The sequence below is a fragment of the Trachurus japonicus genome, chromosome 22 (assembly GCF_045865225.1).
Source record: "Trachurus japonicus isolate A0001 chromosome 22, Traja_1.0".
In the NCBI taxonomy this organism is placed as follows: Eukaryota; Metazoa; Chordata; class Actinopteri; order Carangiformes; family Carangidae; genus Trachurus; species Trachurus japonicus.
This window is the reverse complement of record NC_140928.1, coordinates 19,358,051-19,372,985: the sequence shown is the minus strand read 5'-3', so window position 1 is coordinate 19,372,985 and position 14,935 is coordinate 19,358,051. Positions and strand designations below refer to the sequence as shown.

General features: G+C 43.6%; 1 protein-coding gene across 13 annotated transcripts in view; it reads left to right on the top strand.

The window, feature by feature from the left end:
• Nucleotides 1-14,935, top strand: part of esrrb (estrogen-related receptor beta) — a 49,860-nt gene that overhangs the window by 17,700 nt on the left and 17,225 nt on the right. For 10 of the 13 annotated variants that reach the window (XM_085768421.1, XM_085768427.1, XM_085768422.1 and 7 more), the window contains 2 exons: nt 3,251-3,660; nt 9,364-9,489. In XM_085768421.1, coding sequence (XP_085624547.1) covers nt 3,251-3,660; nt 9,364-9,489 — 536 coding nt within the window. The remainder of the gene's footprint in view (nt 1-3,250; nt 3,661-9,363; nt 9,490-14,935) is intronic. The other 3 variants (XM_085768430.1, XM_085768418.1, XM_085768417.1) reach the window with 1 other exon arrangement.

The window sequence follows — 14,935 nt, the reverse complement described above, 5'->3', positions numbered from 1 at the left end:
CAATTAGATCCTGAATGTTCTGCATTTTTTTTACGGCAGTGTCATCCAGTGTTGAGGGTTTGGCTTGCAGGCGAAGGAAGTGTTGAGACGTGACGGAACGAGTGCTCCTCGGTTCTCCTCTCGGAAGTGGAGGAACAGCGAGTGTGAGATGAGCTCTCAGATCATTAGGCCAGCTAATCCTGGTCACAGCAGCACCAGTGGAATGATATTAGGGATCTGAAATGCTGTTAGGAGGGCCAGTTGGAATCAGATTAAAACCAAACTGTGCGGTGTGCGTTTGTGGGCCCATAACCCACTACTCAGCATGAATTTTGATCGGTACAAAGGGAACAAAAGGAGGAGGAACAGAGAGTAAAAGAGAGAGAGAGAGATACAGTATCTTAGACGAGCGCTGCTCCTTTGGTCAGCCAGGCAGCAGAATTTGAAATGCTGTTACCTTGAGGAAGGAAGGAAGACAGAACTATAGATTTTACAGCATCAAGTCTCAGTTCAGCAGACTCTTTCCTGTCTGCCCAGTGCGTGGAGCACACAAGCTAATTAGCACCTGCCCCACATATTGAATTATTTATCAGGACTATTGCTGCTGTCAAACTATTTAATGTTCATAATTCATTTTCCCATACAATGGTATTTATAGATTTAAATTGGACCTGTCCCATTAGAGATTACGAATATTTATAGAAATATTTTTGACTATTTGATTAATACGCCAGGTTCAAGTGGTTAGTATTCCCTCAGTATCATTAATCAATATATGCAGCCTTGTTAAAAACATAAGCATAGCAGTGGTATAATGTGTCATAGCAGAATGAGTTAAGGGGATTCTAGCCAGCACATTTATTATAAATGACCACATTCAGCTGGAGGGGAAACAGTTAAGACACTTATGCAATTATGCTAAGTGTCACCCTGAAGATGGCCTTTGAACCGGGGTTAAGCTTACTCTGAATTTGTGAAATAAAAGCTAAATGGAGCCATCTTGTGCTCCTGCGTTTTAATATATAGCCTTTAATAAGCCAAGTGCAGGTGCCCTATCGCACAGGTGCACATATCCATCTGAAACAGAGAACATAAAGCAGATGAACACAGAGCTGTGCATTAATTTATGGGGATGCAATCTGCATTCATTATCATGAGCGGCAAGTTCTATTTTAGAGAGGCATGAAATAGATTCACTTTTTCAATTTCTGTCTGCAAGGACGTTTAAGAGTACAAGTGGGTAATTTTTAAAACAGTAAATCTGAATAAACTCCCACAATGCCATCACTAACATTAAAATGTTCTCCGTAATGTTTGAATTTAAAGTAACTGATGTGAAACAGCACTTTGTTCTAGCAGAGTGGTAGTTGTGTATCAGTTTTATACAGCGGAGGCTTTATATTGCAAGAAGAATTCCAGGAGTGCTCAGGGCTTATTCCACAAGGTCAACGGTTTTAACAGGGGGCATTTTTTATTATTTATTTTAGCAGTTAACCTTTTTGTGAATTTCCAGAAGTGGTAGGCACCTGGAGCTCCGATGAATATACATGACAGCAGGGAGGGGAAACCCGGGAATGAGATTTAATTTGACACGCTGACCCCCATCTCCACGGGCCCAGGAAGCCAGGGTGAGAAAATAAGGTTGACCCACTGACCCTTGGGCCCGAACCCCTCCGTAACCCACCCTCACAATTAAATCAGCCACAGAGAGCAAGAGGCAGTCCGGCCGACGTATAGGGGACACGGCCGAGGCCTCTCCTTCCCTGTTTCCTCTGAAGCACTCTGAGACAGACAGCTATCGGCCCAATCAGGCAGATAGAGCCCAGTGGGGGGGGGGGGGGGGCGTCCCCCTCTCTCAGAGCTGATAGTAAACTGACATGTCAAATATGTAAACATTACCATTAGTTGGCAATATGCTAATGGAACTAATGTGCTAAGGCACAACTTGGGCTGTCTAGCTGCCACTCACTAGGAGCCCCTGTGTCTACATTTGCATAAGCCATGCAAGACTCAATTTTGTTAATGCAGGCAAGTGCAGGTGACCTCTCACCCCTTCCCTGGTACCTAATGCAAAAGGGTGTGTGTGTATGTAAGTGTGTGACCCGAAGAGGTCACTACGGCTACATGGCATCCCCAATACACTGAGTTATCCATCTCCTCCACCAGTCCACCTCCTCACTTCACTCTATTTGCGGACAGAAAAATGAGTCGAACATGTCCGAAAAACATGCTTTTTTTTCTCTCCCCCCGTTGTTCTTCCCGTGCAATTTCAAGTTAAAGGTTATAGAGCAAGACTGAGATAGATTTATGTGGGCAAGGAAGGCTTCAGAGTGCATTTTGTGGCCACAGCCAAAAGGCTGCACTTTAGTCTGCACACGTTACAGCATCAGATTGCATGTACTCCAAAATACAGTTATTAGGCAGACAGTGAAAAAGTCAATATCTTGCCATCATGTTTCCTTTTGGTTGACTGCTGACTCAAGGAGACAAGCCAAGGTCCACTCTGCTCTCTAAACTATGGAGATGCCCCTGTCTTGATGCGCTCTTTGTATGTGTGTGTGTGTGTGTGTGTGTGTGCACTTGTGTGTTAAGTTATTTGAGTGCTCTCTCTCTGTTCATCTCTCCGTCCCTCTGCCTCTCATTCTCTTTCACTTTGCTTTCTCTTTGCCTGCGTGTTTTTGTTGTGTGCAACTGTGTGTGGGTGTGCGCGCTCTAGCTGTGTGTATTTGTACACTGTAGCACTTTTGCAGCTGCCATGGTGTGTGGCTAATGAGGCACTTACAGGAGGATCCTCCCCCTGGTTCACTGGTTTATAGGGAAGGTTAGCAGCAGAATATGGGGAAGACTTAAAACACAGACAACAATAGATATGCAAAACATGTATGTGTGATTCGGTAGATACATTTGAACACATGAATTTATCTTATATCTGTCCTGTATGTAGAAATTACCGTACACATCATAATTATAAACACACTTTTTCACCGTAAATGATTTGAAGAGTATTTACGCATGATTGTTTGACGTCAAATATAAGGATTATGTTAATGTGCCTCAATTATTCACTCTAGAAAATTTAACACAATGTCTTATTAAAGGAAAAATAGCAGTTGTGTTGTAATTGTTGTGAGCTGCCACATAATCACTTTGCACTTATTGTCAATCAGGCATTTTGTTCTTCTGGTTGATGCCATTCATCTGTACCAGCTAAAGACCTCTGCTAATCATCTTCCTCTTCTCCCCCCCCCCCCCCCTCCGTGTCTCACCCCAGGCTGCTGAATAGAATGGCCGCTGATGACCGGCATCTACCCTCCAGTTGTGGGTCCTACATCAAGACGGAGCCGTCCAGTCCCTCTTCGGTCATCGACACGGTCAGCCACCACAGTCCCAGCGGCAACTCAGACGCCAGCGGTGGCTATGTCAGCGCTATGAATAGCCACTCCAACGGCCTGGACTCTCCCCCTATGTTCACCCCCAGCGGGCTCGGGGCCGCCACCTGCCGCAAGCGCTATGACGACTGCTCCAGCACCATCATGGAGGACTCGTCCATAAAGTGCGAATACATGTTGAACTCCCTGCCCAAGAGGCTGTGCCTGGTCTGTGGAGATATAGCCTCTGGGTATCACTATGGGGTGGCCTCTTGTGAGGCCTGCAAAGCCTTTTTTAAAAGGACAATACAAGGTATTTTACTCCTCTCAGCCCCCCCCCAACAAACACTCAATACCACCAGTTATTTCATCTCATGTCGCCGCATCACCAGACACAATAACACCGTCTGTACAACACACCTTTGGCCTCACAACAACACTGAAACAGACTCAGTCCAAGCGATTCACTATGTAAAAAACCCCAGGAGTAGAAGATGTTTTCTCTACATCCTGACATCAGCAATCTCCATAAAATCTCAATTTTTTTCTTTTTCTTTTACTACAGTGTATACTATTTAACCATGAGAGGGACATTAAGAAATATGAAACACATTTAAAAAATGTTGTACTGTTTGAAAAGAAACAGAAACCAGAGGAGTAATTTGACATGGGACAGACTACTAGTGAGATTATGATGACATGATCTGTCATGGTTGGTGGCGGATGGTGGACGTGACATCATCACTCAGGTCAGATTTGGTGGAGCGTAGGGGCTTTTTGCCCAGATGCCTTGGGGGGGGCCTCAGAGAAAGTATTTTATTATTCTTGTCCTGTTTTGTGTTTGTGTGCGCGTGTGTGTGTATGTGTGTGTCGGGGGACTAGGGTGCGATTGGCTATCTGCAAGGCATGATGTATCACAGCTTCTCATTAGAGAGGCAATGAAAGGCCCCCCTCTGTGAAACTGTGCGCTCTGCTCCAGATTAATCAGGAAGACGGAGATATTGTTGAGCTTGGAAAAAAAAAATCTGCACAACAGGCACAGCTGCCCAGGTCTAAGCTCTGTCGGCTTAGCAGTGGAATACATGCAGTGGAAAAACTAGATAAAATATGTAAAATGAGCCAAAGGGTTGGGATGTGATGAAATGAGATGATTCAGGGTGGAAGAAAAAGAGGAATTTGTTATTTAACGTGAATGAGTGTAACATCTTTTATCCACTGCTTTCAGTAAAATTTAATCAACAAATGATTGCAGGCGTTTTATGGAGAGCAGGCTGTGTGTCTTGATGTCAGGTGTTGATTTTGGACCTTACAGCCATATCAGCTTTAGACAGTCTATGTACCTTTTGCAGGCAAACAAAAGCATTAGGCCAAATCCTCCTGTTTACCCATGCTGCCATCAGCAATCCTGTCTATTGACAAAAGATGAACATTTTCTCTCAAGTAACATAACTGGGCTTTTGTCCCCTCACTGAAAGTACACTGACGGCAACACAATGGAACAGAAAGAGGCGTCTTAAGTGGAGCAATGGCCCAAACAATTAAGACGAAGGTACATGGAAAAAAAATGAAAGCTCCTCTTTTTCCCCGCTCACTTTGCATTGTCGATTTGAAATCCCTCTCTTTCTCTTCTTGGAGGGCTGCCTGTAATGGAGCTAATCTGCCGTCGTTTGTCCGAGCCACAGGAGTTTTGTCAATAACAATCAGCGTTTGGAAAGTGTAATTAAGGCCGAGGCTTTTCATTAGGAAGAAGGGAGGGGGCCGTCTCTAGGGACAGGCATGCCAATTAGAAACTCAGGCACGCGTCGCCGGGTAATTTCAGGGAAAGGAGGGGAAAAAAAACCCAGGACTTCTTTAGATTGGAGAGGGACCCTGCTGCTCTTTCAGAGGAGAGGAGGAGAGGCTTAATGGCATAATAATCAGACAGGGGTCCCAGGCAGAGAAGCAGGAGGATGCTGGGACTTTTTGGGGGAGGTGAAAGCCTTCCGAAATGATAAAAGAAACACATGCAGCATTGCTGGAGGAAAATGGAGCCGGTAAATAGCGGGATGTAGAGCCCTTGAAAGAATGAGAGGGTGCCGTTGATGAGAACTGATTAATTAAAGGAATAACGAGGCAGTCAAGGGTGGAGTGTGAGACGGCCCTCTCTAATGAGAAGAAAACAAAGGAGCTGTCTTTTGCAGCCTTTTATCACATTGTTCTATAGCACTTAGGGCAAACTAAGCCAAGTTAATGTTAACCATGTTACATGACAGTTTCTTTATCACCTTGTGCTCACCTTGTGTATTTCCTTGTAAATAGAGTAGCTAATTCTAAATAGGAAATTTGTAGCTGTTCACAAGATATTAATATTGCTATTTTTGGTTTTAATTGAAATATTTTGACTCGCGTTTACAATTGTAGACATTTATTCACTGAGTCATCTTTGTTATCTTTGCATCCACTTCACTCCCCCTCTGGCCTGCACTCCTTCAGATGATGCTTCCACCTTTTCAACAAAAGCGGATAGATAATCCATCTTCTGTCACCTGTTCATCCAGTGAAAAGCCCCTTGAACTCCTACATGGAGATAGTTACATTAGTCAAGGCCAGGCCCAAATGAATGTCAACCTGGATCTCCATCCATCCCAGAACTACCCCTTTTCTCATTGCTCCCTAATCATCCCCCCATCCCTGCAGCTCACGTGCCCCACCAATCAAAAACATAAATCTCTTATTGAACCGTGTTTTCTTCCCATTTTGAACTCGAGTGTAAAATTGCTTGAAAAACCAACTGAACTCAGTGGCCCTCTTTTATATGAAGTAATAGACCTTGACAGTAAGCCTGTAAAAGTCAGTTTAGATTTTGATGAGAAATACCTGCCATTTTACTGTAATTTACTTACAAGACCTGACTTTCCCCTCTGTGCCCTGGCATGGGTCCTGAAAACCCATAAAATAGATTGAGACAGATACTTATCAAGAGAAGAAGGAGGGAAATCTTTTTCTTCTCCCTTCACTCTGTAATGTTATTGGTAACCATACAATAACCTCTCTAAAGACAGATAAACCCGAGAATGGCCCTCGGGTTAAAGGGGTTCCTGCCAGTATGCTTCATTTCTGAAAGTGAAACTCACCATACTATTACTCTACCAGCCAGGATTTCCAGACAGCATTTATGAACTGCAAGGTTGTTGTAAAAGGTTTTTAAAAAAATATAAATTCCCTCCTTTAAATTCAACGTTTAGATCTACTTTGACCAGAAATTCAAGTTCAAGGTCTGTGTTCCTACAGTAGATGGTTTCTATATCTTACTCAGTCACATTGATCATCCCTAAATTTGAGAAACAACAATTAAAACAGCTACAAACCAGAAATAGCTGCATTAAACAGTAATGGCAATAGTGCACAGGTTAAAGGTCAGGTAATATTTAAATCGAAATCACTATAATTACATTTTTATTTAACGATTATATTCTGGAACTAATCACTAATCCACCATATAAATTGCAGGTATATTTAGCCCATGATGTAAATAAAATGTCTGTCCTAATGACATCTGGACATAATTGAAATTATAGGCTTGTTACTGCTATGGTTACAAACATAACTGATACAAACAAACACTGAACAGCCACCTCATGGTAACTCAAATTTAGCTATTTTCTAGTGTTTTAAAAATACAACTAAGCAAGATTTAGCCTTGACTTTTCAGTTTTGGCTGTGGGGTGACACAATTGTTTATATTTAGATCTTTAGGACTTCACTTCCGTTATATATGCTAATAAAAACAACAGGCCACATCATATTGGCATTTTAGATCAACCAAGAAGGCGTGATATGAAGAGGAACTTACTGTATGCACACTGATACTCAAACACTCCCTCTCCTAAATATAAACCAAATGCGGCATAGAAAAATTAGTTAATCCACCTTTCACTCTGCATTGAGCTATGAGAAGCCCCCTCTGACAGGACATCAGACGCACAGGGGGCCTGATGGGACAGGTGGACACAGTAGCGCAGCAGCGTGTGAGTGAATGTTTGTTTTTGTTTCTGGAGTGTGCGATACCAACGGGCTAACTCTCTTTGTTAGCCACCAGGTGTGGTTTGTGCACATGTCCCCGGCACCACTGTGAAAGGGGGGGGGGGGAGAGAAAAAATACCCCCATAAACAAAGTATCCTCAGGGACACACAGGGTCAGCTGTGCAAGCAAACCCACAACATAGCATGTGCACATGTGAGCTGGTAATTTTCTTTTTTTGTTTTTTAAATGATATGATGAAGCAAATGCAGTAATAAAAAAAAGACACTTTTTCTTTTTTTTAGATTTGCAAATCAAAATCAAGTTTTGTTTTCTTTATTCCAATGAATTTATTATCTTCCGTCCTGGCAGATTGCTGATTGGTTAGTTCATAATGTGGATACAAACCAAAAAGGCCTCCGCGAATTGATTCTCAGTGCAGGGTTGCTCTGATTGCCTCCCCCCAGCATCTGGGAAATGTGTAAGATTATTATGGTCTGGTTCTGCTATGACAACAGAGAAAACAGACAGAGGAAAGACAATCACAGCTCATCAGCCGCTTCCCTCACACCTTTATTTACCCCAATCCCAAAGAGATGAGGAGAATTAGCATAATGATTTCTAACCCAGATATAAGGAGGAATTTCTAATTATTTATAACATCTTGGGACCCTCCACTTGATCTGTCCAATAATGTTAACATAATTGCATAAGTTGTCAAAGGGTGTTGGAGGGCTAGTGGAGGAACGCCAGTGGAATATTACACAGCCTCCTGTCTGTCTGTACAGGAATATGGAGCGAGGGTCAGAGCTGTGGTGCATCTACAGGATGTTGAAACTCAATCATAATGTGCTTTTGTGTGGAGTTTTGTCTGTCAGACAACACAGAGAAAATCGTAAAGATGTGTTAGCGGTTAAAAGGGAATGCTCTGTGTGTGTGTGCATTTAGTAGTAGTTACCACAGAAAATAACACTTTTCACTTACATGTATTTTAGTTGATGGAAAAAATACCCATATTGTGGGAATTATGATGATTAAATTACATTTTTATTTTATAAAAAAATCGATTTCTGCACTGTACCGACAAAGACATAAACCTGAGGTTAAAAGAAAAGTTTAGAAAATACCAATGTCAAAAGCTTTAAAGCTGAAAGCCCATTCAAAATGGATAATTCAGATTCCCTGGCTGAAGCAACCATTACACTGATACCCTTTATTGAAACCCCTTGAACACAGTAAAATGTAGGGAATCAGACAGAAGCGGAGGAAATGCCTCACATATCCTGCCCTTTCTTTTGCTAATGCTAGAGTAGAGCAGAACCGACTCTTTTATTGTGTAGCAATGAAACTCTTTTTCATTGCTCCGTCCTGGAATCAGACGCCGCAGTTGAATAATGCATTAGGCCTCTTGCCTGTACACTATGTAAATAGTCAACAATGGCAACGGTGGTAACAACAGGTTTGGGTCTGCTGCAGTATTATGTAAAGTGGTGAGGGGCAGCATGTCTGGCTCTGCAGCCTGCTATTGAGGCAGTGGCAGACCTTTGAGCACAGGGGGACGTGGCCTGCACCCGGGGCCCGGAGGGGACACGTGCAGAATTAATGAGGCCAATTTAGTGTTGGACCAGGATGGTGTCCACTGATGGGTCCTGAAGGACTACTGTAGCAGAGCGTCCACCCCCCACCCTTTACCTCTGAGGGCCAGCCTCTCCTCCTGCTGTGGCCCAGAGAAAGCTACTCTGCTCTGTGCAGGACACCTGAGCTACCTGTGCACCACAGGAGTGGCCTCATGTGGAATCTGCATGATTAACAAGTGCCCATGCCTGGTTAGCAAAAGATTATTATTATAGAAGATCTATTAGTTTGCTGCAGTGCCCAATTTAGCTCTGGTTTCTCTGGTCAGTGGCCAATTATTTAACATTTCCACTACATTTGTCTCTGAATTGTGTGATACTTAAGCTCTTGATTGACTTTGCCGGTGCCAACCTGTTTTCCTCTTCTTCCTCTTCTTCTCAGGTAACATAGAATACAGCTGTCCCGCCACAAATGAGTGTGAGATCACAAAACGAAGACGCAAATCATGTCAGGCTTGTCGCTTCATGAAATGCCTCAAAGTGGGGATGCTCAAAGAAGGTAAGAAGAGTAAGAACATTTTATTATTATTGCACCCACATTATACACATGCAACACTTAACGCAATTTAGGTATAAAAACACATACATGCAAAAAAAAAAAAATGACATCACCGTTGATCTCTCAAGGGGAAAATACAAATACAACACCACAGACTTTTCCTCTACCACCTCAGAGGGAGAGATGTACACAACTGGCCTAGACAACAGTTCCCAACCCTCCTGTCCTCCCCCTACCTACACAGCAGTAAATAATGTGCAGTTGAGCTGGGGACAGAAATATGCTGAATAGGTTGATCCCGCCGTCTGAGTAATAGAAATGTAACAGTATTCCGCCTGGAAAGGCTCAGGCCGGGTCCCTGAGCACACACAGTCTCAGCTCTCCCCAGCATATTGATCCACTAAATGTTTTCCGAACATCTCAGTTCTCTTCCTGTGGATGGTTTTTTAAAGTCACGCCAGCAGGGAATTCAGTGACAATTAAACATGCTTCCGATGGATTTGTCTGGCCGGGTATCTCCCCCGACCCCTCCCTATCACCACTGACTCTGTCCTCAGAGACCATGAGGCTTGGCTGCTCTTCCGGGGAGGCACCTATCTGTTCTCTCGTATCCCATTGAATTAGTGAAATGCGTTCTCACCTGCCTTTCTCTTTTTCTCTCTCTCTGTATCTCTTTCTCACTTGTTGGTTGCTCCAAAAAAAAAAAAAAAAAAAAAAAGCCAGACGAATGAATAATGAAAGATATGTGGCTTGAGGGTGAAGTGACGGTGTTATGTTTATTCAAGACTCCTCTGGGAGCAGCTCAAGGATTCTTTAAGGAAACACATTCTGTGTTTTTTTCTTATTATTTTTGTTTCTCTTTCCTGATGTGCTGATGAGTGTGGCTCAGTTAGCGCCACTGTTGTGGAAAGTGTGGATGCCCCTCATGGTTAAACAGAGGTATAAACGCTGCCAGATAGAGGAGCTAATGATGAATGAAACTCTGTACAATCTCTCACTTTAAAAAGTCTCTGTCAAACTCTCTAGAGTATATATTCCACCATTATTCCACCCATTATTCATTGGAGAGTGGGATTTATAGATGCATATATATATCCAGTCGCCACCTGAAGCCAGAGTCACAGCCCATATGGATCTCCGCACAGTAACAGAATCCCCTGGACTGCATGAAGCCAGATAAGGCCTCAGTGCCAGAAAGACAGAGTAATCGCATTACTATCTGATGAAAAATTTATGCCAATATATCATCTTGGAGAATAAGAGACTACAAAAATATGTAGCCGTGGCTATAAATGAATGACCAGTGTCAGGTCAGAGTAAAAAGAGTGTAACACTCAAATATGCAGACTTCGGCTAAGCCTGAGGTTCTAATGCACACTTCTGTGTATTCAGCACATTCCCAGAATAAGAATGACCCTCCTCTTTTACATAGTGGCCGTCATCACCTGCAGCTGCACCTATTGTCACAGAGTGATTGAAGTATTACGCGGGTGTTGCCACAGATCCTTCTCAAATTACTGGTTTCTTGCACAATCAAAATTATTGAACACATTTTGCTGTGATTATTAACAGAGAGATGCGAAATGCAGTTTTGCTTAAGCTCTGCCATGAGGCCCAGCACTCCAAAGTGTCACCAGGACGAGATGGAAAGAGAGACACATGGTGTGTGTCCACTGTAAGCTCCACGAAGCCGTCGGCTCAACGCCATGCTCAGGCCCTGAGTGTGGAGATGGCCACCACTCATGTGACTGAGGTTGCCACTTACTTTCATTACTGCAGAAAGGTCACATTGTATCTCAATGGAAAATCACCTAATTATAACTTTACAGCTCCAACAAAGTACAGTGCTGCCCCCCAATGAGACACAAGTATAAAGCCATCACTGTCTCTGAAATAATAACAATATTAGACATCTCCAGAGGAAGTTACATTAACATACTGTTACATTCAGTTTTTTATTTTCCTTTATATCCTCAAAAATCACAATTCAGGAGGTTTCACTATCAGCTGATCAGGCACAAAAACTACAATCAATACGTTCATATCTGGAAGTGTGGTAGGAGGTGTAAGGAGAATGGTCCCTGAAGATCAGCAGTCTAATTACAGGAGACCTGCCTAAACCCTGTGTTGAGTCGCTGTACTTTCCCCTCACTGTATAAAGGAGGAAGTGATCAATAGAAGAATCAAATGTCAGGGGCAACAGGTTTTTCCTCTGATCAATGGAAACGGATCAGAGCTTAGAGCAAGAGAGAAGACAAGATACTATTGAGAGATTACATTGACATCATTCAGTGGCAGTTGCTCTCTGCACCGACTTCCTTTCTCTCTGGCTCTCTCACACAAGGATGCCTCCACATACCACATACACATACACACATATACACACACACAAGCTCAGAGGAAGGGTGGTTTTTTTTTTTCTTGTGTGAAGTTGCATATAATATTTTTTTCCTACACATCTGCAGCATTGACCAAAGACAATAGCTTTTTGTTCCATTGTCCTGGCAGTGCAGTGTAGCAGTGTTTTGCGTGGCAGACGAGAATATCCTATTTGAGCGTGGCGTCGGTCGTGTACATTTGCTGAACGATGAAGCAAAGTGTGTTTGCGCTGATATATAATACACCTCTCATTGTTCAACAGACTGGCATGCAAAGAACAACCACATCCCACAATAGCCCCCATCATCGGCACATACGCAACATACAGAACATACACACAAACCACACTACGCTCCCACGTATAGTCCCTGAAATCCTAGACATCTATATGTCGCATGGATGTCTGTAACATCTTTTAAGATCTAAAAGTGGGAGTCACAATGGAAGTAATTAAGAAACCTGACCTGATACAAACTTCACAAAAAAAATGTTTCTTTCAAAAAACTTTAGTTTAGAACAATTAATCCCAGCAGGGATGTCAGCTCAATAGGGATACTGTAGCTAACCTGTAAATGGAGTATGTGAGGAGGGTGTCAGTATGGCAGGGCTGGGGTCAGCAGATGGGGAGTGTGGGAGAAGGGGGGGGGGGGGGGGGGCGGCAGAGGACTGACAGTTTTTCCACTACCCTCGCTCATCACCACTCGTGATTAAAAATGCTGCAACACACTTACAAGCATGCAAAGCTGGCAACGGGGGCCCTTTGAAATAGTGCTGACGGCAGTTTAACGGGGCGGCTTCCTTGAAAGGCAAGGTTCACCATGCCTTGCCATGTGGCCTTCTGATTTTCCCAGCTAAAATAGGGTCTGCCTAAGCCCCCCTTGGCATTGCCAACCATCCCAGACATCCTGACACTTTCCCCAGGGAGAGACACCCAGAACAGGTGAGGGACTCAAAATAAGGGCCCCTACCACGGTCGGCCACACAAAGTGAGTGAAGACAGGCTCTTCTGTAGGAGTGTGCTCGGAAGGGGATTATTATTGTTTTTGGAGAGAAAGAAGAGCCCTAGGTCAGCTGGCCCCAGCCCCCACCCCGAGGCCTTGGCTAATCCGCGCACAAATGCCAGCCGCCTTGGCCAAAAGCCCTCTCCCCCAGCACCCTGCTTTGAAGAGATGATACCCGAGCTCCCCCGCTGCTACCCTTGCTACACTGTGTAGTGGGCCATAAAACAGTGAGATGACTTTGGATGAAATGGTACTCAACTCTCTTCACACATTTATAACACACCTACTGTTTATTTTGGAAGAACCACAACACACCGGTCAGAGTCGGACCGTCGAAGCTTCGGGTGCCACCAAAGGGACATATGAACCTCACAAAGGCCCCTATAAAGTCCTGGACTTAGTGCCTGACAGACTGAGTGAATGAATCCGTCTAGCTCCTCTTAATCACTCTCTCTTCCTCTCTGCCTGTGTCTGGCCCTGTCGGACAGTAAAATGAGACAGGTTAGTGCCAAGCTTTAATTCCTGTCAGCATCTGTTAATTATGGCCAGGACTGTTCTAATTAAAAGAGGCACCCATCTACCTTCATCGCTGGCTTTACACTGGCTGACACAGCCACATGACTCAACCGGCAGAGAGAATCATGAAGAGTAGAAGCGCAGCCACCTGGCAGAGGCCGAGCTCATCGGGAGAGCCGGAAGAAACTGTAGAAAGTGGTGACATCAGGTTCGACAGTGAGAAACATTTTCCAATGCGTACAGTGGAAACGGCACCGTCTCAGCTGAAGTGGAAAGTTCTTAAGAAGTTAAACCCAAGAAGCAAATGCAGACTGTTCCTTAAAAAAAAGAAAGAAAGAAAACAGTTCCTTAGTATCATACACATGGAGAAGAAATTACCATTGTGTATGTGTGTGGATGTGTGTGTAAAGTACAGGTACAGTAGTTGCCATCAGATGGTTCCCCGGTGCTTGCTGGGAAGGATGAGGCTCTGTAGGGAATTGGGGGTAATTAGGTTAGTGGGTTGTCAGTGTCAGGAAATTGAAAGACAATCCTAATCAGATTTGTGTTTCTAGGGAATCAAATAATTTATATAAGCAGACAAAATCTCTATTCTACAGTTACATGATAATACAGTTTACTGGACCCCCTCCCTCCCCCAGAGCAGCGAGTTTTGGGGAGAGTGTAGCCATGGCCGTGTTAGAATATTTTGCATGAACCCGTTGTTGAATTCCTCTTTGTTAAAGGAAGGACGGCATTTCTTGCTTGGATCATGTGATTTTTTCCCCGTTCCTTCCCCTCGCCGAGCGACCTCCAATCTCCGCACATGGGTCACATCCAAACTCATCCTCTCCAAGAGCACTTGCTGATGGACAAATTGTATTAGGCTCATTTGCAGCGGCCATACAAAGCCCAGGTTTGACACCGTCCTCCCTGTTATAAAGTGATGAAATCATCAAGGAAGTGCTCTTGCTGCGGGTGTTGTTCGCTCAGAGGACGTGGGAGGCTGACAAATTAACTCCTCCACCACCACAAGCATTTCATTGAGCCTTTTCTCCTCCACCCTTTAGTATTAAATTTGTTTGGGAGGGGAGGTTTTACATTATGCATACAAGGTAAATTGAAGGGATTCTCCCTCTTGACAGGATTAAGATATCAGGGATATTTAGGCTGTGTGGCCGCTGTCACGCACCAGCCCAAATATAGGGATATGCAGCGTATAAATGTTTGCATACAATTACATTAAATAACCAAATACCTGCCCGGTGGTATCAAATAAATAGAACAGTGTAGATGAAATATTTTAACTATGTTGAAAATTAATAGAATAGAAAAGACATCCAAATGGAAACATTCTTATCAAATAATGAGATAATAAATAACTTATGTTATGATGAGGCTGGTTTGACATTTACAGTATCAGTGTGGAACCTGGCCCCCTAGGTGTGGCTGGGGGTGATAAGGCCTCAGTGCTGCTGCAGTGAAAGAGGGGTGAAATAAGGGTCTTTTATGGGAAAGCAATACCTAGTTATCTATCTGCTATATGACAGTGGATGTTTTGTACAGTGTGTGTGGGACTG